The 23,214-nt window shown below is 48.7% G+C and overlaps 2 protein-coding genes across 12 annotated transcripts; both read left to right on the forward strand.

Annotated features, from left to right (window-relative positions):
- The first annotated feature begins 329 nt into the window (after positions 1-329).
- Positions 330-4,266, forward strand: NXT1 (nuclear transport factor 2 like export factor 1). Of its 3 annotated transcripts, none has more exons than XR_013535141.1 (2): positions 330-600; positions 3,275-3,470. XR_013535141.1 is itself a non-coding variant. In XM_078371517.1 (2 exons), exon 2 carries the CDS (start codon positions 3,537-3,539, stop codon positions 3,957-3,959), a length of 423 nt encoding a protein of 140 aa, XP_078227643.1. In that variant the 5' UTR covers positions 330-600; positions 3,477-3,536; the 3' UTR covers positions 3,960-4,266. The 3 variants fall into 3 exon arrangements, 2 of the variants coding, with proteins under 2 accessions (XP_078227643.1, XP_035154379.1); XM_078371517.1 differs by lacking the exon at positions 3,275-3,470 and adding an exon at positions 3,477-4,266; XM_035298488.3 differs by lacking the exons at positions 330-600; positions 3,275-3,470 and adding exons at positions 700-1,288; positions 3,477-4,266.
- Positions 4,267-11,997: 7,731 nt separating this feature from the next.
- Positions 11,998-22,605, forward strand: GZF1 (GDNF inducible zinc finger protein 1). Of its 9 annotated transcripts, none has more exons than XM_078371513.1 (7): positions 11,998-12,901; positions 13,050-13,104; positions 14,195-15,576; positions 16,789-16,883; positions 18,882-19,049; positions 19,643-19,821; positions 20,171-22,605. In XM_078371513.1, the coding sequence occupies exons 3-7, from the start codon at positions 14,216-14,218 to the stop codon at positions 20,516-20,518; spliced, it is 2,151 nt and encodes a 716-aa protein (XP_078227639.1). In that variant the 5' UTR covers positions 11,998-12,901; positions 13,050-13,104; positions 14,195-14,215; the 3' UTR covers positions 20,519-22,605. The 9 variants fall into 9 exon arrangements, with proteins under 9 accessions (XP_078227639.1, XP_035154376.1, XP_078227637.1 ...); XM_035298485.3 differs by having other exon boundaries at positions 19,664-19,821; XM_078371511.1 differs by having other exon boundaries at positions 11,998-12,631.
- The last annotated feature ends 609 nt before the right edge of the window (positions 22,606-23,214 follow it).

Raw genomic sequence — 23,214 nt, forward strand, 5'->3', positions numbered from 1 at the left:
CCCGCCCACCTTTCCCTCCCTCTTCCGCCAAGCGTCCACCACGCCGCAGAAAGAAAAGCGAACGCCCCTCCCGGCTCCAGGGGCGAGACCTGAGAGATTTGGCCCAATCAGGGATTCCACCTAACCAGACGGGCCAGAGTCTGTGACCCGGTTGGACCAATGAAAACTCGAGGGCGGATTCGCCAGGGTCTTCTGGGAAAGTGATGCTCCCGGAAACTACCGCCTCCTTTCCGCAACATGTGGGCGGAGTTAGCCTTCCAGCCCGCAGTCCCACTGGCTGACTTCGCTGCCCGTCACGGGAAGGCGGGAGAGGGCGGGCCGGGACGCTCGCGTCTGCGCGGAGCCGGGCTGGCCGCGCGCGGGAAGCCGCGGAACTGCGCCGGAAAGTCCCCCGGTTCTGGGCCCCGGGTGACCCAAACTAAGCCTCCAAGAAGGAAAAGGAGGAGAGAAAGGCAGCTCTTCCCGTGACCCTGCCTGAGGCCTCCGTGGGCGCACTGCGTGACCTCCGCGGCCGGCCCCTTCGTGGAGCTGCGGCCCACGCGGGGGTCGTCCCGACCGTGGGCGCCGCTGCCGGCCCTGACTCGGGACGTCGCGGCGCAGGTAGGTTGCCGTCCCCTGGCGGACTGATACCCAAGACAGGCCGGCGCGCATACCCCACGCTCTTCTCCATTGCGGAGAACGAGACACGGCTGTGCCTTTGTCCACGTGGTAGAGTTGCCGCCGGCGTGAGGCTCTCGCCTGTGCGAAACGCGTGGCAGCGAATTCGCTTTGCAATGAGGAAAGGCGCGTCCCCGCACGGAGCAGCTCTCGGGTGTGAGGAGGGCGGGGCAGGGCGTGCGTCCTTCTAGGTTTGAATTAAAGGCGACTGGAGGGAAGTAAGGCCGTGCCGCTGTGGCAGCGTCTCCCGTCCAGCTCCGGACACTCGACCGTGCGGGCCGTAGGGGGAGGCGGCGGTCTTCACAGTTTCTTACTCCAGTCCTCACTGGTTCTTTTTCTGATTAGACAGGCAGCGGGGCTGACGGCCCCATGGGTTACTGAGAACCAAGAAGTGGAGATGATCCTTCTTTGGGGTGTGGGGGCGTGGCCGATCGTTAGATTGTGTTTGGAAAGACAGCCAGGGGCAGAGCTGGAGAAGAGGGGCGTCTCTGAGATGATGGGGGGTACTGGTGCCATGGAGGGAGGAGGAGTGAGGTGGAGGTCGGGAATTCCAGCCAGAGAGACATGGGGTCCCTGGGAGAAAATTTCCACGCCAGCAGTCCTGGAGTTGTGCTCATGGAGACTTGTTTACGTAAGTAAAAGGATAGCATCGTCTTGACAGAATTTCAGCCCTCAGGCTGGTCTTGTGAATGATAGATCAGGAGTGTACTTACCGTCATTTTCTTCATACAGCCCTAGTTTTCCTTTTTCTCATTTGTAAAACTGTTACAGTAATACCTTTCTCATCCTTTTGTGGTGACATTTAAATGAGGTAATGTATGTGAAGCCCTTTGCAAACACAGCGCTTCTTATTCGTGGGTTGCGCATGGGGTGCATTCAGCTAACCTCAGATCAAAAATATTCTTCAGAAAACGCAAAATCCGTTTGTACTGAACATGTGGAGACTTTTTCTTCTTGTGATTATTTTCTAAACGATACAGTATAACAACTATAATCGCATCTACATTGTATTAGGTATGACAGGTTACCTAGAGATGATTAAGGTATATAGGAGGATGCCCATAGGTTATATGCAGACAGTACAACATTTTATCAGGGACTTAAGCATCAGCACGTGCTGCTATCCTCGGGGTTCCTGAATCCAGTTTCTCACAGATACCGTGGGACCGATGTACTCAGTTCAGAGTACAGTTGGGGCTTAACTTTGAGGTCTGTGGAGGCAGTGGAAAGACCCATGACTGAAATTGGCTGGGCTTTCCCAGACGCAATGCACCACCACTTTTGTCAGCCGTTACAAGTACTTGTCTCTTTCCAGCTCTATATGAAATGTGTTATCTATTTCATAAACTAATCATTAAAAAAAAAAAGTTAAGGTCTTTGAAATAAAAAATTATTCATTATTTAAGTTTGTAAATATGAACTGTTTTGGTAATGTCCTGTATTTTAGTAATCCACTATTTTAGTAGTTCTTTATTTGTTTTTTAAGTGAAATATTTCAGTTATGGAGAAAAGAACCTAATAGTTGTGCCTGTACCCCAAAAAAAGTAAATGTGAATTTTTTTTATGGTTTAGGACTTTTTTATTGGAGGGGCAATTTGACATTTCAGCTACAGTTCAAATTCTGTGCCCACACCCCAGGAACTTTGAATTCTAACATGTCTTTCTGTTGAGGCACTGTGGCTCCACCACAGTTACATGGGGGATATTAGTACCCATGTAAGCTGAGTGTCCTCCCTTCTAATCCCCACTCACCAGCTTATCATGGGGATTATGGCTGCCATTTTGGTTCTGTCCTCATGTCACATGTGTTTCTACCTTCTTAAGAAACCTGCCGTCTCTGCCCTCCCAGTTCCTCTCAGGTGAGCTTATGATGGGCTTTCCCAGACTCAGCATCTGAGGAGCATTTCATTGGTTGGTTGGCCTTTATGGGGCCAGTGACCACTCTTCCCTTCAACATGGTCCACTGTCTTTGCCCAGGGGCAGTCATGTCTGTTGCAAGCATTCAGGAAAGAGTGGTCTTCCGTAGTCAAATTAACTCCATTTTATAAAATGGGATTTTAAAAACTCCTGGTCTAGTCAGCCTTCTTGTCCTCTGGGAATTGATTCCAGCAACCCCCTACCTCTGCAACAGACCAAATCTGCTGATGCTCCAAGTCCTTGATATAAAATGGCATTAAGGCCAGGGGTGGCTCGTGCCTATAATCTTCAGCACTTTGAGTGGGCAGATCACCTGAGATTAGGAGTTCAATTTCAAGACCAGACTGGCTAACATGACGAAACCCTGTCTCTACTAAAAATACGAAAATTAGCCAGGTATGATGGCAGGCACCTGTAGTCCCAGCTACTTGGGAGGCTGAGGCAAGAGAATCGCTTGAACCTGGGATGGGGGGTTGCAGTGAACAGAGATTGCACCACTGCACTCCAGCCTGGGTAGGAGTGAGACTCCGTCTGTAAAACAAAATAGCGTAGGACAGTCATCCCAACGTATTCGCAGTTTTCAGCCTGAGGTTGGCTAAATCTGTGGATGCAAAACCCTCAGATATGGAGTGTTGACTGTAACTAAATGTTTTTAACTAAACGCTTAATGTATATTACTCATTTAATTTTCCTATTACAGTTACGCCGCAGTGGTGATCCCATTCTAACAGACGGAAGCTTAGTAAGGTTAGGCATTTGGGCGCTGTATACCATTTGAGGCCCCAGTCTTTGTTCTGCCGTTTGGAACTATTTTGCAGGTAGCAGGAAAGGACTGGTGCACTGTTAGAGCAGAATGAACTTTGGCATTCACGTGGGTTCTCTTCGACCTTACTTCCCTGCAGCCCTTGGTTCCCCAAGGCCGAGGAAACACCCGGTGGAGCCCTTCTTCCACAGAACCAGAGATGGCATCTGTGGATTTCAAGACCTACGTGGATCAGGCCTGCAGAGCTGCTGAGGAGTTCGTCAACGTCTACTACACCACCATGGATAAGCGGCGGCGTTTGCTCTCCCGCCTGTACATGGGCACAGCCACCCTGGTCTGGAACGGCAATGCTGTTTCAGGACAAGAATCCTTGAGTGAGTTTTTTGAAATGCTGCCTTCCAGCGAGTTCCAAATCAACGTGGTAGACTGCCAGCCTGTTCACGATGAAGCCACACCGAGCCAGACCACAGTCCTTGTTGTGATCTGTGGATCAGTGAAATTTGAGGGCAACAAACAACGGGACTTCAACCAGAACTTCATCCTGACTGCCCAGGCCTCACCCAGCAACACGGTGTGGAAGATCGCAAGTGATTGCTTCCGCTTCCAGGACTGGGCCAGCTAGTGCGGGTGGCAGAGGCTCTGCTTCCCTCAGCGCTAGCTCTGCGGAGAAATGCAAATCTCAGTGCTCCAGGATGTGAAGAACACAAGTTCATTTCTGTTGTTGCGGAGACTCTGCAGATGCCACTGTGCTGAGGCTGAGCTCTGTCGCTCAAGTTCTAGGAGCCCCTTTCCTGAACACACATTTGTTTGTCATGGTTTCCTTTTCAAAGCAGTAAACTTTTCTATTTTTCTACTTGCTCAGTAGAGACTCTGATTCTGGAAATTCTGACAAATAATTTAATAATACACATATTGCTTCTTTCCCCCTGCCTGATGTGTCTGACCAGGTTTTGCGGGAGGAGGAGGGCTAAAGGCGGAAAGCATAATAGGAAGCACCCACACAGGGGTGACAATCAGGGCTGAGTACCTACCCCGGGCACCGGTATGCACACAGGTGACCCACCTGAAGCTGTGATTCACAGCTCCCTGCATACTAGAATCCCTTGGAACACTGAAAATTACCTATGCCAAGGCCATACTCCAGACCCGACGATGCCTGAGTCTGTGTGTGTGTGGTGGTTGTTGGTTTTTTTTTTTGAGACAGAGTCTTGCTCTGTCACCCAAGCTGGAGTACAGTGGCATAATCTCCGCTCACTGCAACCTTCGCCTCCCAGGTTCAAACAGTTCTTGTGCCTCAGCCTCCCGAGTAGCTGGGATTGCAGGCACACGCCACCATGCCCGGCTAACTGTATGTCTGAATCTTTGAGGGTAGAGCTGGGCATGGGCAGTTTTTAAAAGCACCTAGGCCCTACCATAGCACCTTAGCTGAGAACTAAATGATGAGAACAGATAAAATACTAGAGTTAGCTAAGAACTGCCTACAAATGAAGCCACCATATTAAACTCATTCGTAAAGAGAAAGTGAAGCAGCACTGATTCTGAGACAAAGGGGCACTGAAACTGGGATGGAGGACATCAGAACTAGAAGCTGCTTTTACTGATCCTAAAGGCCAACCCCAATTGCATTTCTCTAAAGAAAGAATAGCAAACCTCACAGAAGTCGGACCAATAGATGATGTGCCATGCTGCGGCTTCCCCAGTTGAGTTGTCTTTGTTGAGAGTGTGTTAGGTGTGGAGTAGGGTAGTCAGGATATTGGAATGGGAAATTCTGAGAAGGGTAAGAGTCCTGATGAGCACAGCGGCACTGGTGGCCATTTCTTGATACCCTTCCCTTCCCTATTATCTGAAGCCCAGTGTTTTGAGGGACAAGGGACCCACCTGAAAGATGACTTTCTCATTCAATTTGTAGCTAGGCCTGATGTGATTTAAGTTCTGGCCAGTGAAGTAGGAGGACTGAACTTGTGGGAATTTTGCTTCAACAGACCCTTCCTCCCTCCTTCTATCCTGCTGCCTGGAAAGGAAAGGTTATGATGGCCTGACCACCGGCTCTGGCTCTGTCTTGGCCAAGAGAACAGTTCAGCTATACCCTAGAGGTAGGACTGTGCTGAGCTAAAAGGAACCTGGGTCCCTGGTGACCATATGGGAACACCAAAGTAGCCCCATCTCAGTCACCCTAAGACTTCTTTTTGAATGAGAAATAAATCCCATCTTAAGCCATTATCAATTTGGGTTTGTGACGCTGACACAGCAGTAATCTTAAGGAAAACGATTTGAATGGGGCAGACTTCACTATAGGACGTGCGGATGGCCCCGCCTACTGTCCCTCAGGTCCAGGCCAGACCCCCACGTGGGCTGGGCGGATAGGTTACAGGGTGCTGCATCCCCGCCCACACTAGCCTGGTTGCAGGTGGCATCCCGGGAAGCTCCACCCTCACCACACCCCCACCACCAGGAAGGCAAGACGTCTTAAGTGTGCCTGGCTCCCTCCTAGGATTCTGGGACACATCTCCACCCAGCAGCAGTGCAGCATGTACACCCAGATTCGTCCCTGCGGGTGTGGTTTCCCACCGAAGGAAAGCCCAAGGCCCTCCCATTCTGTCCTGCACGCTGCCCGATGCCTTAATTATAAGGCAGATGAAGGTGAAGAGTTTACTGTCTTTTCTTATTTTTACAACTTTTTGTAAATTTTAAACTATGAAAAGTTGTTTAAGAAATTAATTGTGCTGTGGAGAGTAATCAGCACGCAGTGCAAGTTCTTTCTTATAGTGACCACATCCACAAACCACGTGGTGTGGAAGAACAGGAGGTGTTCTGCTTTCTCTGTTTCACCCTCTCTCCACTTCATCTTTCTGGGCCTGGAGTAGTGGTGACAGCAAGGTCTGTTGGTTTCTTTAGTTTGGGTTTGATGAAAGGTCACTCCAGTGGGGTAGGGAGTGGGAAGGGAGAACAGGGGCTGGGGTGGGAGAGGTAGGAGCTGGGGCCCGGCGGTTGGAGGAAATGAAGGGGAGGGTGGCTTGGAGAATTCTGGAAGAAGAGACATTGGAAGGCCGGGGAAGGTGAAATGGACATTGAGCGAAGCTGAGGGGTCCTAGTGAACCACGTTCCCTCTGATCCAGATACTCCCAGAACACCAGGAAATCAAGAAGCTTCTGAATGTGGTCTGTTGCAAGTTTGGAAGGTGCACACCTGTTGCTGCTAATGTGAACAATTTAGGGGAAGAGCAGAGATTTAGATGCTGCTTTGGTTGACCTTAAACACCAGCCCTGGCCGGGCGCGGTGGCTCAAGCCTGTAATTCCAGCACTTTGGGAGGCCGAGGCAGGTGGATCACGAGGTCAAGAGATCGAGACCATCCTGGTCAACATGGTGAAACCCCGTCTCTACTAAAAACACAAAAAATTAGCTGGGCATGGTGGCGCGTGCCTGTAATCCCAGCTACTCAGGAGGCTGAGGCAGGAGAATTGCCTGAACCCAGGAGGCGGAGGTTGCGGTGAGCCGAGATTGCGCCATTGCACTCTAGCCTGGGTAACAAGAGGGAAACTCCGTCTCAAAAAAAACACACACACACACCAGGCCTGCCTCCACTACCGCCTTGCCAAATTACGGCCCAGTCTCTGCTTTGCAAAGAGCAAACAGAAAACTGCAGCAAATTGCTTTGTCCTGTAGACAAGGGGCTGGGACTAGGTAAGAGGAGGGACCCAGGATGCAAAACTTAAGGTCAGCCTGGCCAACAGGGTGAAACACCGTCTCTGGGCGTGGTGGCAGGCACCTGTAATCCCAGCTACTTGGGAGGCTGAGGCAGGAGAATAGCTTGAACCTAGGAGGAGGAGGTTCCAGTAAGCCGAGATCGCGCCACTCTGCACTCCAGCCTGGGCGACAGAGCGAGACTCCCTTTTAAAAAAAAATAAAAAAAAAAAATAAAAATAAAATCCCTCTCCTCATGAGATTGGTGAAGAAAGTACTTGGCAAAATTCTCAATTAAAAATAAATAAATAAAAAAAACTTAAACATCACAAACGAACCGTGAGAAATGGTTTATCTTAACGTTGTGACAACTTACCTAATTTTAAGGCATGTAAAGGCGTATGTTAAAACTCAGCTCTTGAACCCCAGCTGCCCTTTTGGTCATGCTTAATTTGATGTGGACTGGAACCTATTTTGCAGCATTGTAGAGCTCCCACAAGGCGGTGGCGTTCTTTCTCAATCGGAGCCCACACCCCTCCTGAGGCGCCCTCTCCTAACCTGGGATACGGTTGGCATGGCCGCCGCCCCTCTGCAGGCTGCTCTTCCCTGGCTTGGGAGCCGACGCCCCCGCGATACGAATGCCACGCCCGGAGCATTTTTCGGAACCCAGAGCACCCATGGGCAGTTCTCGCCAGGACTGACTGACCGAGGGTGGGCTGCCCAGCCGGGTGGGGCTGTTGGGGAATGGACAGCTGCTCCGCAAAGGAACTGGGGGAAACCACAGCTCAAATCCCGCTGGCCACCAGCCGGAGACCAAGACGCAGGGGGTCGCGCCAGTTTCGCACTCAACCGCAGGTTCCAGCGTCACGGACACGGCCTACAACATCACCCCGCGACTGCTCAGGACCCTTCGGAGGACTCTTTGTCAGCTAGAAATCGCTGTAGCGCGCTCCACGTGACTCCGGCTCCCTAACCCCGCCCTCCGTCTCCAAAGAGCCCTGGAACGAGCAATCCCAGCAGCTCCGGAGGGCGGGGAGAGGCAGGGCCGGAATCTGAGACAGCCAATGGGCGGGGAGTGCCGCCCAGCCTGAGCCAAGGCCGCGCCCTCACGAGCCTGTGGGCGGGGCGCTGGGGTTGTGCCCGCTTCAGCGTTCTTCTTAGTGCGATTTAGAATTCGATCATTTCTTTCCAGTCTTTTTCTATAGATTTGTTTTCAAATCATATCAGACCCTGTGCAAAATAGTATAGCCATCTTTACTCATTATAACATGGTGAGCATTTCCCCAGACTTACACATATTTTTAAACGTTGTTTTAATGACGTCATAATAATGTAGTGCTTGCATATATCACCAGTCATTCGGCCATCCTTATAGGTGAATAGATTGTTTCCAAAGTTTCACTAAGTGCACTGCAGTGAACGCCCTTCCATAAAAATTGTTCATTTCCGTGTACTTATCAATGCAGAGTTCTGCAGCATGAAACACTATTTAACTTTGTTAGTTTGACGTTTATCAGTGGTTTATCGTTTTTATGTAGTATTCCACTGTCAGTGAAGTATACCATTCACACTCTCATGTGAATTGTCTACTGGTATTACTAAGAAAAAAAAAATCACAAACTTACAAACTTAGAAAGGCGAGCCTTATTTCTTTAAAGGGTGATAATCGGCAAGGTGGCCCTTCTGGCAGGCTGGGAAGCATAGCCTCTGGCAGAAGCTCCGCAGGCACCTGGAAGGAAGGAGGCCCAAAACAGGCATTTACGCTGAAAGGCTTGGCCAACTGTACATATGCAACAGGCCACAGGAAGAGCTATGAATATTCATGAAAGGGGTCCTGACCTATGCTTACTGGACAAACATGCACGTTACAGGTGACCCATGTTCATTTTGGGGTGGACTCTTAGCATTTGCATCTATTACACTTAGACCCTATATGTTGAAAGGTTTTTTCAGGACACTAATGCACTCATGTGCAGCCTCTGTAAACCACCCAGAATCAACCCTTCAGTTGTTTCCCATGAGGAGAAAGTTACTGTAGTCAGTCTCTGGTCCATTCAAAGCAGTAGTTATTTGTGCACTGGGGGTCAGTCAGCATGTGGAGGTGGACGAGATGCACGTTGTTTTAACATTGCTTATCTAGAAGCCAGTGCTTGTTTGGCTGCTAGAGAAAAATTAAAACCTCGTGGCAGTTAGGACATAGTTTGTTCTTTAAGAGTACAAGCGCATGACTTAACCCTTGCTGGGCATGGCCCCTGATTCTGTTTATAATTTAATATCGTATTGCCACAGAGTCTGTGAGCCTTATGACCTCTATTTTAACCTTAATGCTAGGATGGGTGGTGCGTGGAAACGAGGCCCATCCAACCCCTTGTTCCAAGGGAACTGTTTTTAAGGTTTCTCTGGGGTAAAAAACTGTTTTTAAGGTGTATTTTCTCTCTCTCTTAGCCAAGAGGGAGTCTGTTCAGTCAGTGGGGAGACTCAGAATTGTATTTTAATTTGCAATATCCTTTGCTACTTTTGTATTGGCTGCTGTTTTTACATTGACTTCCAGGAGTTCCTTTGAATAAGCTTGTTGCAATTTCTACCTTGGAACTTGATCTAGTTTATAAATTCCTGTAGCATTTCTAAAGATAATTTAATATAAAATATGACTATCATATGCTGTTTCTTTCTTTGGTTAGGCATTAAAGTTATTAAGACACCCAACTAAAGCAATCCTTTCAGCATTGAATGCTAGCTAACATAATCAGAGATGGAGTCTTGTTCTATTGCCCAGGCTGGAGTGTAGTGGTGTGATCTAGGGTCACCGCAACCTCCATTTCCTGGGTTCAAGTGATGCTCCTGCCTCAGCCTGAGCCTCTGGGATTACAAATGACCAGCTTTTTTTTTTTTTTGAGACAGAGTGTCACTCTGTTGTCCAGGCTGGAGTGCAGTGGCACGATCTCCACTCACTGCAACCTCTGCCTCCTGGGTTCAAGTGATTTTCCTGCCTCAGCCTCCTGAATAGCTGGGATTACTGGCGTGTGCCACCACGCCTGGCTAATTGTTGTATTTTTAGTAGAGAAGGGGTATCACCATGTTGGCCAGGCTGGTCTCGATGTCCTGACCTTAAGTGATGCACACACCTTGGCCTCCCAAAGTGCTGGGATTACAGGCATGAGCCACTGTGCCGGGCCACCTTTTTCTAATGCAAAACAAAATCATAAAACACTATTGTGGGCCTGCTGGAGCCACGGGTGAAAACTGCATTCATTTCCTCAAATCATGGAATGCAAATATAGAGATAGTCGGCCTAAGAAAGATTTATGTTACTCATTCTTCAAATATTTATTGAGCACCTAACTATGTGTGGGAAGCTGGCTCCTGTTCCGGAAATATAATTACAAGTACAATCTCCCACCCTCTTCAGAAAGGTAGTGGAGAAAGAAAACACTTTTTAAATGAATAAGCATTAAACTAGAATGTGATACCCATCACAGGCAATCCACCAAGAGACTGCAACGACAGAAATCTCACTCTTGTGCAGCCAAGCAATCTATTACATACGTATTTTCCAGATAATAACTCGTTCTCAAGGGACCCTGGCAGCACTTTTCATCACACAGTTTCTTTAATCTGGTATTTGGCGTGATCCTCTGTATTAGCCAACTGGCTTTATCTGGAGGAAAAAGAAACTTGTATCTTCATGATAGGAGATAATTTTGTAAGTTGGGGCAGAGGGCCCACTGAAGGTAGGCTCCTACTCTCCCATCAAAACTGGAAGATACGGGCAGTATCTCCCTTGATATTTATAGAGATGGCTCCTAGGTCCTAGACAAAGATATTTCTAGGTTATGAAGGAGACAAAAAGGCCTAACTAGTGTTCAAAAGGATTTACATATTTCAAGAGTGGAAAAAGTAGTTACACTAATTACCAATTTTTTAAAGTATTGTTCAAAGAAAATGGGAGGGAAACCTCATGTTAAGTCTGTATTTGTCCCGACACTCCCCAAACATTACAAACTCAACCTACTGATAAGACAAGGCTGAGTTAACTGCTGGCCTCAGTGAGGAACAGCATGGACCTGGCATAGCTTTAGCAATGGCTGGGGGCTAAGAGCAAGGTCAGGTTATGGAGAACTGGAAGTCTGACTTAAGGCAGGTGTTTCTAAGCGGGCTTTAGTACTGAGCAAGGATTGGGGGAAACAGCAAGATTTCGAGGAGTCAGCGGATCTTAAGGTACCAACTGTGCTTTCCTCAGAGGAGCAAATGGATCTCTGGGAAGTTCCGTAGTGCACAAAGCCTTCGTCGGGATGGGAACTCCTGGAAATATAAAGCCCTGCAATAAAGACGGCAGCGTGCAGTCCCGGTTCCCGGCGCGCCGAGTCTCCCAGCAGGGGCGGGGCATCGCGGAAGACGTGCCCCCGAGGAGCGCGGGCGCCAAGCTCTCCGGCGCCCACGGAGGTTATCTGCGCGCCGCTGCGCCCTCAGTGGCCGCGGTCGGTGCCTGCTTCGAACCCGCCCTTCGGCGACGTTCTTCGCGTGGCCACTGTGCCCCACGGGTGCGCTCGGCCTCGCGGACCTGAGCAGCTCTTATTGGAAGGCCACGCGCTGCCTGGAGCCCGGTAGCGCCCAGGTCTCCTGGCCAGATGCCCGGAATGGACCCAAAAGTGACCACGCGAGTCAGACGCTCACGTGACCTTCCGCGACTGGCTCCGCCCCGCTGTGGCGTGCCGCAGCGCAGACGTCGACGTCTCCTGCGCCGGCGTAGGCCTTGACTCGCGGCGGATGACGCAACCCGACGTCGCCAGTCAGTCGCGCGGCCCCAGCGTACGTCAGATCGGGTAACTCTACCCGAACCGCTCTTCAGTCCGACCTGTGCGCGCAGCTCCTGCCTCAGCCCCGCCAGGGGCGGGGCCAGCCGAGGGAGGGGAGGGGCCTGCAGTGACCAATCGGAGGCGCCCGCGCCGGGCTCCGCGCCCCGCCTAGCTGGGCCGGCAGTTCCTACCGGCCTGGTCCAGCGGACAGCGGGCTGCGGCGGCGGCGGGGGCGGCGGCGGCGGGGGCGCCCGCTGGGAGGTGAGTACGCGGCCCGCAGACCCGGCCCCGGCTCCTTGCCTCTGGACGCCTCCCAACTGTCGTCCGGGCGCCGCGGCTGCTCTGAGGAGCGGCGGGCCTCGGGGATGCGGGAACAGGGGACAGGGGGCGGCCCGAGGGCCTGATCCACGCGGCCGGCGTCGAGAGGCGGCGCGTCCGGCCGAGGAGGGGCTTTTCTGCGGCTGCAGTAGTTTGTTCTCCGGGTCGTCTTTGGAGGGGCCGAGGGAGGTCCGGGCGCTGGGACGGCGAAGTGGCGCTGGCCAGGTGGGAGGTGCCGTGAGGACGGCGGCGGCTTTAAGCGCCCTTGGAAACCCCGGCCCCTCTGACCGTGGAAGGGGCTGCGGGGAGCAGCGTCTCCTGGGAAGGGCTCTGGCCCTGTGAACCCCGGGGAATCAGGGGCCGCCAACGCGGGTGCCGATGCCGGGCGCACTGGGAGGCGGCCAGAATGCCAATGAGCTTCAGCGGACACGCAGCTGTCACCGGCCGCAGAAGGCCCTGTCGCCACCTCCAGTGCCTGCACTCCAGTGGCCACACAACGTAGGAAATCGGGCTCAGAACCCACTTTGTTGATTGACTGAGAAATCAGGTCCCCTCGAGGGCCCTGTAGGCAGAGGTCTGGGGAGGTCAGGGCTGGCCGTGCGTATGGGTGTCAGGCTGATAGAGCCCTCGCCATCCTGGTTTCTGCAGGCTGGGGCCGGGACCACTGAAACCCCGCCCCAATTCTACAGATCCTTTGCTTAGGCTTCCTCAGTGTTCTCACGGTTTGCTGTGGAGTCCCCTTCAGGTGACATTGCTCAAGCCTCCTAGGTACTTGTTTACAGCAGAACTCCCGGAGGGTAGTCTTTCCCTGTTTGGGGACTGGTGGTTGTGGGGAGCAGTATCATTGATGAGACTGGAGAAGGGGAGAGGGATGGGACTGGTTTTTCAAGAAAGATGATGACAACTTTTTTCCTAGACATGTTGAATCCGAGGTAACATCTGTGGTCTGGCGGAAGGAGGCTAGAAAGAAGGTACGTGCTTGGATGGGTGGAGACAAGAATCAGAGAGGAAGGTAGATTCCAGAGCTGAAGGGCAGGGACGAACCTCCTGGAGAAAACACATATTCAGGGAGTTTGTGGCAAAGCAGCAGAAATGATGATGGGGGAAGGTATCTGGAGGCCTTAGGTGGGTTTGGTGAAATTTGCATGCCCACTGCAGTGGGAAGATTTAGGGGCCAAAGGCAGCCATTCGCCTTTGGTGAGGCTGAGGGGAAGAGGGTGTTGAGTAGTTTGAGTCCCAGCTACTCAGCTGGTCCCAACCAGCCATCGACTGATACCTTGTTAGGTCCTCATCTATGAAATGGGGATCACTCTATCACCTTGGCCTGTGTGTGGGAAACCAGTAACAACCAGCTAGCAACTTTTAGGCTCATGGAGCAGCGGGTCAGCCTTCTTCAGAGGAGGAAATGGGTTCAGAGAAGTTGCTTGTTCAAAGTAGCACAGCTTGTAAAAGCTGTGGAACTTCCATTATTTCAGTAGAGTAAGAATAGTTCAAATTATGAGTTTTTAGGGTGTTGGGAATGGGCGATGAATTGTGAACTACTTTTCTAGGAAGTTTTCCTCATGGAAAGGATTTACTTACTTGGTTCTTTTCAAAGGCAGAATGATTGCCTAAGGTTTTCGATTTGCTCCCAGATGGTGGTGGCTATATGTTTTATCTGAATTATCTGGTTTCCTGATCAGAGAACTAGATGTTATTGTTGCCATGAATTCTTTTCCAGTTTGCGGTCTATGTTTGTAAGCAAATTAGACAGTGACCTTGGTGAACAAATTAGTGCGTTCATGTATTTTCACTAATCACAACTTCCATCATTTGTCTATCACTGGAGGAAATCTTAGAATACAGTATTTTTCTCATGCCAATTTATTACCTTAGGAAAATGCATGAGGAAGTTCACTTTAGAAAACTGTGCTCAGAAGTAAAGTGTCGTTCAGATCTTACCTGAGTAAAGCTAGGTTGTTAATGAGTCAATACCCTCCCAAGAACTGAAGTAATCCTCATAAATGTTAGTCCTTCTGCTTCAGTGATTGCTCATGCATAATTCTTGTTTCTTTTTCAAAGCTGTTTTTGGAAGGAAGAAAGATGGAAAGTGGTGCGGTTCTGCTGGAATCCAAATCCTCACCATTTAACCTACTGCATGAAATGCATGAGCTTCGTCTCCTGGGCCACCTGTGTGACGTGACAGTCAGCGTGGAGTATCAGGGCGTCCGCAAAGACTTCATGGCCCACAAGGCAGTGCTGGCTGCCACCAGCAAGTTTTTTAAGGAAGTGTTCCTCAACGAGAAGAGTGCGGACGGCACTAGGACTAAGGTCCACTTACAGGAAGTGCAGGTTGCTGACTTTGCTTCATTTCTTGAGTTTGTCTACACTGCAAAGGTACAGGTGGAAGAAGATCGGGTGCAGCGAATGCTGGAAACAGCTGAAAAGCTGAAATGTTTGGACCTATCAGAAACTTGTTTTCAGTTAAAGAAACAGATGTTAGAGTCAGTACTTTTGGAGTTGCAAAATTTCTCAGAGTCTCAGGAGGTCGAGGCGAGCAGTGGCTCCCAACTGAGTGCTGCTCCTGTCCCCAGGGCAAGTGTGGCCACGGATGGCCCTCACCCCAATGGCCTCACTGATCCCTTGGGCGGCCCAGGAGAGAGAGCCAGTAATGGCATGTCTTCAGATTTGCCGAGGAAGTCCAAGGACAAACTAGACAAGAAGAAAGAGGTGGTTAAGCCTCCTTACCCTAAAATCAGGAGAGCTAGTGGAAGGCTGGCTGGGAGGAAGGTCTTTGTGGAGATCCCTAAAAAGAAATACACTAGAAGACTCCGAGAGCAGCAGAAAGGTGCTGAGAGTGATGTGGGGGACTGCAGGTATCCCCAGGACCAATGCCCAGACAGGGTAGGCACAGAGATGGAGCTGGTTATCAAAAATGAGGGTTGCCAGGCAGGTGCTAAGTTGGAGGAAGCATCGAAGAAAGCAGGGGCAGAGGAGGAAGAGGAGGAGGAGGAGGAAGAGGAAGAGGGGGAGAAGAAAAAGAGCAACTTTAAATGCAGTATCTGCGAGAAGGCGTTTCTATACGAGAAGAGCTTCCTGAAGCACAGCAAGCACCGCCACGGCGTGGCCACTGAGGTGGTGTACCGCTGCGACACCTGCAGCCAGACCTTCGCCAACCGCTGCAACCTGAAGAGCCACCAGCGCCACGTGCACAGCAGCGAGCGCCACTTCCCATGCGAGCTGTGCGGGAAGAAGTTCAAGCGCAAGAAGGACGTGAAGCGGCACGTGCTGCAGGTGCACGAGGGCGGGGGCGAGCGGCACCGCTGCGGCCAGTGCGGCAAGGGCCTGAGCTCCAAGACAGCCCTGCGATTGCACGAGCGCACACACACGGGCGACCGCCCCTACGGCTGCACCGAGTGTGGCGCCAGGTTCTCACAGCCGTCTGCACTCAAGACGCACATGAGGTACGCGGGGAGCCACCCAGAGGGGTCTCTGTGCACTGGAGGGGCGTGGCAAGCACTGAGATCGTCCTGGGATTTGGACCCGGTGATGTCTTACTGCCTCATTTGTCCGCTCCAAACCTGGGGGCCTCTTTCGAGACAGCATTGAGTTCTCTGTCAAGGTAGAGGGGCTGCGAGCGATGGCTCTGCCCCCTTGTTCTGAGACCCCGGGGCGCTCCTGTGGGCTGGGATGTCCCCCTGGTGGGGCCTGCCACCGTGGCCGCAGGCTCGCCCTGCCGTGCTGGAGGAAGAGTTGGGCCTCATTACCTTTGTTTCTCCTTTCCTGACTCTTCATTTAGATCTCGGGCTCTGTGACCCACCCTGCCTGGGTCCCACAGTCTCAGTAGAGACGTCAGTGAGATGCTGATTCTGGCTTTAGGACTTGTCTCTCATCTTTGGTTCTCAGGCTTAGGAGGGCCTCTGTGCAGTCTGCACTCCAGAAGCAGAACAGAGAATGCTTTCTGTTTCTTAATACTTTTCTGAACTGTAGGTGTGTGATGTTTTTGAATAAGTTTCCTTACGGTTGTTAGTGTATTTATTCTTGAAATCCCAACAAGCAGTTGTTTTCTGTTCTGTTCTAGACCCGCCTCAAGCCTCCGTCAGCCTTGGGTAAGCAGCACAGTGGTCAGCATCTTGTACTCCATGTGATCACTTAAAAATACTTGGGAAGTGCTCGGTAAATGACGGTTGATTGCTACTTCATGCTAGTTGTGACATTAAAATGCCACCTTCAGCATTTTGAGAACAGTTCTCCTTTCTCGACTGGTTACATCATATTAGGAAATGAGAGTAAAATTTTTGATCATGTGACACTTAGCAGTAGTTCCTAAAGCGTCTCGGGCTGACTATTCCGAGTGAGGCAGCTTTACAGATACTCGATGGTGGTCTTCGGTGTGTTCAAAACCAGCACATACCTTCTGGCCTCAGCAGTAGGGCTTGTGAGCAGGTGTAGATGAACATTCTGTCAGTGATTTATGGAAAATGTGTGGATCCATTGACCTTGTGCAGAAACTCAGTTTACTTTGGAATGGAGAATATGGGCTGTTGACCTGTCACTACGGTCATTCTCAGTAGATCTCTTGGAATAAATGATTTTTGCAGGATAGAGTGGAAATTGTACTGCAAAGTGAGCTTTGAAATACATCCTAAGTTATCATATGAATGTTGTACTTTCAGAATTCATACAGGGGAAAAACCTTTTGTCTGTGATGAATGTGGTGCAAGATTCACTCAGAACCACATGCTGATTTATCATAAAAGGTGCCACACAGGTAAATACCCACGCTGTTGTGATTGAATGTCTTTCCTAGCTGTAGAAGGAAATGCAATTGATTCATTTTGAAGTTGGCATCTACCAAGGTGGTGCAGGTTAAAGCCATGATACAGCTTTTCCATCTAGCAAGTGAGCAAAATAAACATACACCCATTGCCTTCGCTGGTCCTGTGCATGTGGCCATGGCTTTTATACCACCAGGCCACAGGATCTGGCATGCAGGCCTTAGGTATCAAGAGATATAAAATAGTTCTTACTGTTAAAACGAAAAATTCCTTTTCTAAGACTCTGTGCTAAAGAAATTGTCTAACGTGGGAAGAGCTATATGCTGTTAACCCCCTTCTTGCTATTTTTATTAACTAAGAATGGGAAACAACTTGATTGTCCAACCACAAGGAAGCGCTTCAGTAAACTCTGGTAAATCTATACCCTGGCTTCTGACCCTGGCTGTTCAGAGTAAGGGCTCTGAATGACATGAAAAGGTCTGTGCTTGGATATTCAACGTTAAAATGCACAGTTAAGCGTACAGTTAACCTCAACTGTATTGAAAACCTGCACGTAAAAGACAAGAAGAAAGGAAGTTGTTATATATTAAGGTAATAGGGTTATCTCATTATGTTTTCCAAAGCCTTTATGAATTATTATGTGAGAATTTAAGTTGGCTTTACTCTGCTCAGCACAGTAACCCTGAGGCTCAGAATCTCGTGTAAGATACAGAAGCATACAGCATTGAAGTGTTCTATTCTTCTAACCCAGCTTCTCCTTTGCTTGCATTTTTTACTCTTACTTGTAAACACTGGCTTATAAGCCTCAAGTTCAAATGCAGGTGAGACAGAGATGGCATGTCTTTCTCATGAGATACTATGTCTGTTTGATTAGACACCAGTTCTGCGCACTCTGTAGTCATCATTCATGTCACTAAATGCAAATCTCATTTAATGTCATGAAATTAGCATTTAATGACATGAGTGATGACTACAGAATGAGTAGAATTGGTATCTAAAGAAAGCTTGGGGGGCCGGGCGTGGTGGCTCACGCCTATAATCCCAGCACTTTGGGAGGCCAAGGCGGGTGGATCACGAGGTCAAGAGATTGAGACCATCCTGGTCAATATGGTGAAACCCTGTATCTACTAAAAATACAAAAATTAGCTGGGCACGGTGGCGTGTGCCTGTAATCCCAGCTACTAGGGAGGCTGAGGCAGGAGAATTGCTTGAACCCAGAAGGCAGAGGTTGCGGTGAGCCGAGATGGCGCCATTGCACTCCAGCCTGGGTAACAACAGCGAAACTCCGTCTCAAAAAAAAAGAAAAAGTAAAAAGAAAGCTTGGGATTGGGGACAATGTGAGGTTATATTGAAGGATTAAGTTAGAATCGGTCCTTTGATAAGAATATGAACACGGTAAGATTTTTATTATTAAAGTCAGTATTTTTATTTCGATGTCTGTGAAATTGGGCACACCTAATAATTTGATAAGTCTGATTTGTGGGATTAAACTACAAAAAGTGAGCTGGTATTTATAACTTTTGACCTGCAATTCAATCAAGTTGATTGGAGTCCTACAATAGAATAGTGATACATTATCTATTGTAAACTTACTTCTCCTTTGAAGAGGGTTTATTCTGATAAAGATTCATAGAAGTGCTCCTTTGAAAATAATACAGCAGTTTCTCCATACACAAGTTGTGAAATTATTTTCTTGTTTGGAGTGACTACATTTCTAAAATGTGAGCCAGCTGAACAAACAATGCCTCTTTGATTCTAGTCAAATGGAATTTTTCTTGTGATTTTCAAGGGTATTTTATACCGACTTTCAGTAACTAGCAAGCATCTCGCATGAACACATATTTTACGATAGTTTTTACTAGAAAACATGACATGCTGCCTGCCCACCAAGGCACTTTTGAGGAGTTCATGTGGGTCTTGAGTATAGACTGACTCTTCCATGTGTGTTTCATGCCGTGTTGTTTATGACTTTGTTTCATTTTTTCATGTAGGTGAAAGACCTTTTATGTGTGAAACATGTGGCAAGAGTTTTGCTTCTAAGGAGTACTTAAAACACCACAACAGAATCCATACTGGATCCAAACCTTTTAAATGTGAAGTGTGTTTCAGGACGTTTGCCCAGCGGAACTCACTCTACCAGCACATTAAAGTCCACACAGGTATGGTTAGAATGTCCCAGGGAAGGGAGTTTAGTTTGGCCAAAAAAAAAAAAGAAAATCCCAGAGCTTGTAGATTTACCAGTAAATTACTTGGAATTAAGCTCTTGAAGAAAACTGGAAAACTCTGTATGTCATAATAGCATTCTTTTAGTTTCTTGTTTCTCTGAGAAACTGAAAAGGGAGCACGTATGTGTGTAAATGAGAAGGCGAAGTCCCTTTGCTTCCTGGAGTTTTTACTGAAAAGGACAGACAGCGTAGTCATGGTGTGAATGTTGGCAGTGGATGTGGATGTGTGGACATGGGATCATGATCTCTGCATGTTAGTACATGCACACACACATGCATATTCAGTTAGGGGACTTGTCATCTTATCTCCATTACTGTGGAAAACAAGGGTCATTTCTGAGGCTGTGGCCCCTTTTTGGTGTCACATAAACTCTTGGGATTACAGAGATGGTAGATTTGTGGCCCCTACATTGGTCCCAACATGGCCTCTATGCTGGATGCGGAGGCTGCCCAGTGGTTTGCAACAGCACCATTCATTCCAGTGTGTTCAGAACTAAGCACAGTAGGCCAAAAGGACCCACCAGCAGTCTCCTCTCTCCCTGCTTCAGGGGAGCGTCCCTACTGCTGTGACCAGTGCGGCAAGCAGTTCACCCAGCTCAACGCCCTCCAGCGCCACCGTCGCATCCACACAGGGGAGAGGCCATTCATGTGCAATGCGTGTGGACGAACATTCACCGACAAGTCCACGCTTCGGCGGCACACCTCAGTAAGCAGGGGGATGGCTTGTTTTGAGAAACAAGCTGCTGCCCTTAGATACCCGGAACCTAGAGAGAAATACCTACCACCGTTCTGCAAGGTGGTTAGAGGTCGAGACAACAGGTACTTCCTCCTTGGGTTGTCTCTGCAGTGGAACATTCAGAGTGAATGAAGTGGAGCACCAAGCCCCGAGGCCCGGGGAAAAGCACAGTCCACGAGGACGACTGTAACAGTGAGGGTGGTGGCAGGGGGTACTTGTCAGTGAAGGTCGAAAATTGAAGTTGTAGAGGGACTGGTTTTAAAAGATGCATTTGTTCAGAGACACATTCATTGACTCTTATTTTGTGTTTGACTTGTAGATACACGATAAGAATACTCCGTGGAAGTCTTTCCTTGTCATTGTAGATGGCTCGCCCAAGAACGACGACGGGCACAAGATTGAACAGCCTGACGAAGAGTATGTGTCGTCCAAACTTTCAGATAAATTGCTGTCTTTTGCAGAAAATGGCCATTTCCACAACCTGGCTACAGTCCAAGGGACTGTACCTACCATGCAGGACAGTTCTGCAGACACAGCCTGCAAGTCGGACGCCACCGTGGTGTCCCAGGACGCCCTGCTGGCCACCACCATCAGTGAGCTTAGTGAGCTGACCCCACAGACAGACTCAGTGCCCACACAGCTTCACTCTCTGACCAACATGGAATAAGAGCTTCAAGTTAAGTGCCGAGCAGTTCCCATCCTGTTAGGCTGCGTCTGTGGTAGCTGAACTCAAGATGACGTGGGGCTAAGAAAAATAATTGTCCATGTGCAAGGATGTGGGAAGAATGGCCTCTGCGGATTTTCCTGGACTTCTGCTAACTTGCACGGCTTTATCACAGCATTTTTAAAGCTTTCCCTCAAAAATCCTGATCTGCATGATCTCAGCTACACTTTACAAACAAGGCAGTGAACACGACCTCACTTAATTGTGGTGTAAGGTGTGTCAGTCGTTCTAAAGCTTACCTTGTTTAGACAACTGCTTGTCTTCATTGCAGAGTACAGAGCACTGAAGCAGCTCCTGCTACTGTCGCTAACAGTCTTCCGGGCTTCTCACCCTGCCTTACATTTCCACGTGGGTTTACTTCTCTCACAACTCCTTTTAAGGCATTTTTCTTCCAAGCTGAAATAAAACTGGGGCCACATATTTTCAGCCATTTTTCCCTGTTGAATTGAAGCAAATCGGATTTTCTGTGGGGACCCTCAGATACAGCTGAAGAAATGGATTGTTGTGTTCATTTCTCCCCACCCCCTATTTGTAGGCGGTCAAGAAGGTATGACAGACTGAACACCTGCACAACTGCTTAGTGTATTCTCAGCACATATGCAGCTAGGGAGTTTGTCATAAAATCAACTTAGAAATGAGATGAGACCAGTCAGTTTCAGTCTTTAAAAAAACCAGATTAGGTAAAAGCTGTCCTACCAAAGAATCTAGCAAAACAGTATAGTATTTTTCTGTAGAGACATGAAAAATTAAGACTTTTAGAGCACTTGAAAGTTGTGTAGTCATTTTATTTGAAAAACGAGGTGACTGTGGCAAACTGTAGAACAGAGTATAATATTTTTGCCAGGTTTTTATGACTTGATTTCTGTAATTTCCAGAAACCCAGACTTTCCCATTTCCACACCTAGAGGTGGAAACAGGCAAGTAACTGACGTGTCTGTTTCCGTGGGAGCATGTGAGAACAGAGCAGAAGAGAAGGAGTCTCAGCACACTTACCTCCGATTGCCTTAAAGAGTTGATTGTGATGAACCAGTAACTTTGTCTCAAATGCTCCTTTGGCTGTTTTATGCAGGACTTAATTATCGCTTTAAAAAATTTACAATGAGGCCGGGCATGGTGACTTATGCCTGTAATCCCAGCACTTTGGGACGCCGAGGCAGGCGAATCACCTGAGGTTGGGTGTTCAAGACCATCCTGGCAAACACGGCAAAATCCCACCTCTACTAAAAATACAAAAATTAGCAGGTGGCACATGCCTATAATCCCAGCTACTTGGGAGGCTGAGGCAGGAGAATCGCTTGAGCCTGGGAGGTGGAGGTTGCACTGAGCCAAGATTACACCATTGCACTCCAGTCTGAGTGAGAGCAAGACTCCGTCTCAGGGGGGGAAAAAAAAAGTCACAATGAAAAGATGCTTCTGCTGTATTTGCTCAATGTTGACATGGTTCTAGGGCCTCGCGTATGTGCCATGTGCTTGTGAAATGCTGATTCACATGTAACATGTAAACATTAATTTAAAAAGAGAACCTTGAAGAATTCTTTTGTTTACTAGTTCCTTTTTTCCCTACATTTTAATTTATTAAACTTGCTGTGAAAACACTTGGATTTTCTAAGTGGAAGGCATACTTTGTCCTTAAGTTCCAGGGTGAAGATGTAGCTGCACCATGCCAGAAATTACTGAGGGAGACTTTCTTCCTAAGTGCTTCTCTTGTTTTACCTTGAGTGAAACCACTACAAGGTGTTTCAGGCTCTGATCACATGTTTCACACCTGCCCTTGGAGGTCACAGTACTAATTAAAATTTAGTTATGACAGTCACTGTACCCTAGTTATGTTTACAGAAGAAACAGTGACTGTCACACATCGGAGGAGACTGAACCTGCCCAGCTGATATACTGTTTTATGAAATAAAGTCACCTGATCAGAAGGAATTTAAACAATATTTTGTTACCTACTGGAGGGAGTTTTGTCTTGAATTTGTTTCTTTAGAAATTTTACCCAAAAAATGGTATTAATAAATGTCTGCTTTCTAAAAGTAGTTTTGTAATTTTTTAAAAATCCATTTCTTTTATCATTTAGGCTCTGCAGAAACAGGATTCTTAACTGAAACATATAATTTGCTTAATTACATGAATAATGAAGCGTAAACTCAGGGTCCGTAAGCGTTTATTTCACACAATCCCAGGATGAAGCTGTTTAACTGCTGGGATCCCAGTTGGCCTCTGGCAGTGGGATCCTGGAGAGGAGAAATCCCAGCCTCTGCTCAGGCACAGGCCGCAGCCAGGCTGGGGTGCATGTGAGTGCGGTGGAGCTTCCTGCCATTTCTTCAATGTAAAGTAAAGTAGGCATCAAAGATACGACTTCTACTATACGTATTTCTCTGTCCCTGAGAACAGAGAAACCTAACTGTAGGAGACTGGTTACAGGGAACCTCCTGGGCGATGCCCCATTCCTCCAAATCCAAGCACAGCCATGCTGAGTGCAAGTAAGGCCACCCTCTGAGTTGGTTGGTCCCAAGTGTATACTGAGGAAAGTGCCCAGGTGCAGATACACTGCCTCTCCCAGAGCCTCAAGAAAGGCCATTTAGGAGCTTGCTTCAACCATTTTCTGTGAAATACTGTTAGCCCACACTCTAAAGGGATGG

The sequence above is a fragment of the Callithrix jacchus genome, chromosome 5, assembly GCF_049354715.1.
Source record: "Callithrix jacchus isolate 240 chromosome 5, calJac240_pri, whole genome shotgun sequence".
In the NCBI taxonomy this organism is placed as follows: domain Eukaryota; kingdom Metazoa; phylum Chordata; class Mammalia; order Primates; family Cebidae; genus Callithrix; species Callithrix jacchus.

Coding starts and splice junctions, on each gene's coding strand:
- NXT1 (XM_035298488.3), top strand. CDS start 1,055: ATGATCCTTCTTTGGGGTGTGGGGGCGTGGCCGATCGTTAGATTGTGT. Junction 1,289..3,476: donor GCTCATGGAGACTTGTTTAC/GTAAGTAAAAGG, acceptor ACTTCCCTGCAG/CCCTTGGTTCCCCAAGGCCG.
- GZF1 (XM_078371511.1), top strand. CDS start 12,540: ATGCCAATGAGCTTCAGCGGACACGCAGCTGTCACCGGCCGCAGAAGG. Junction 15,577..16,788: donor GCACTCAAGACGCACATGAG/GTACGCGGGGAG, acceptor TTGTACTTTCAG/AATTCATACAGGGGAAAAAC. Junction 19,050..19,642: donor GCACATTAAAGTCCACACAG/GTATGGTTAGAA, acceptor ACCCACCAGCAG/TCTCCTCTCTCCCTGCTTCA.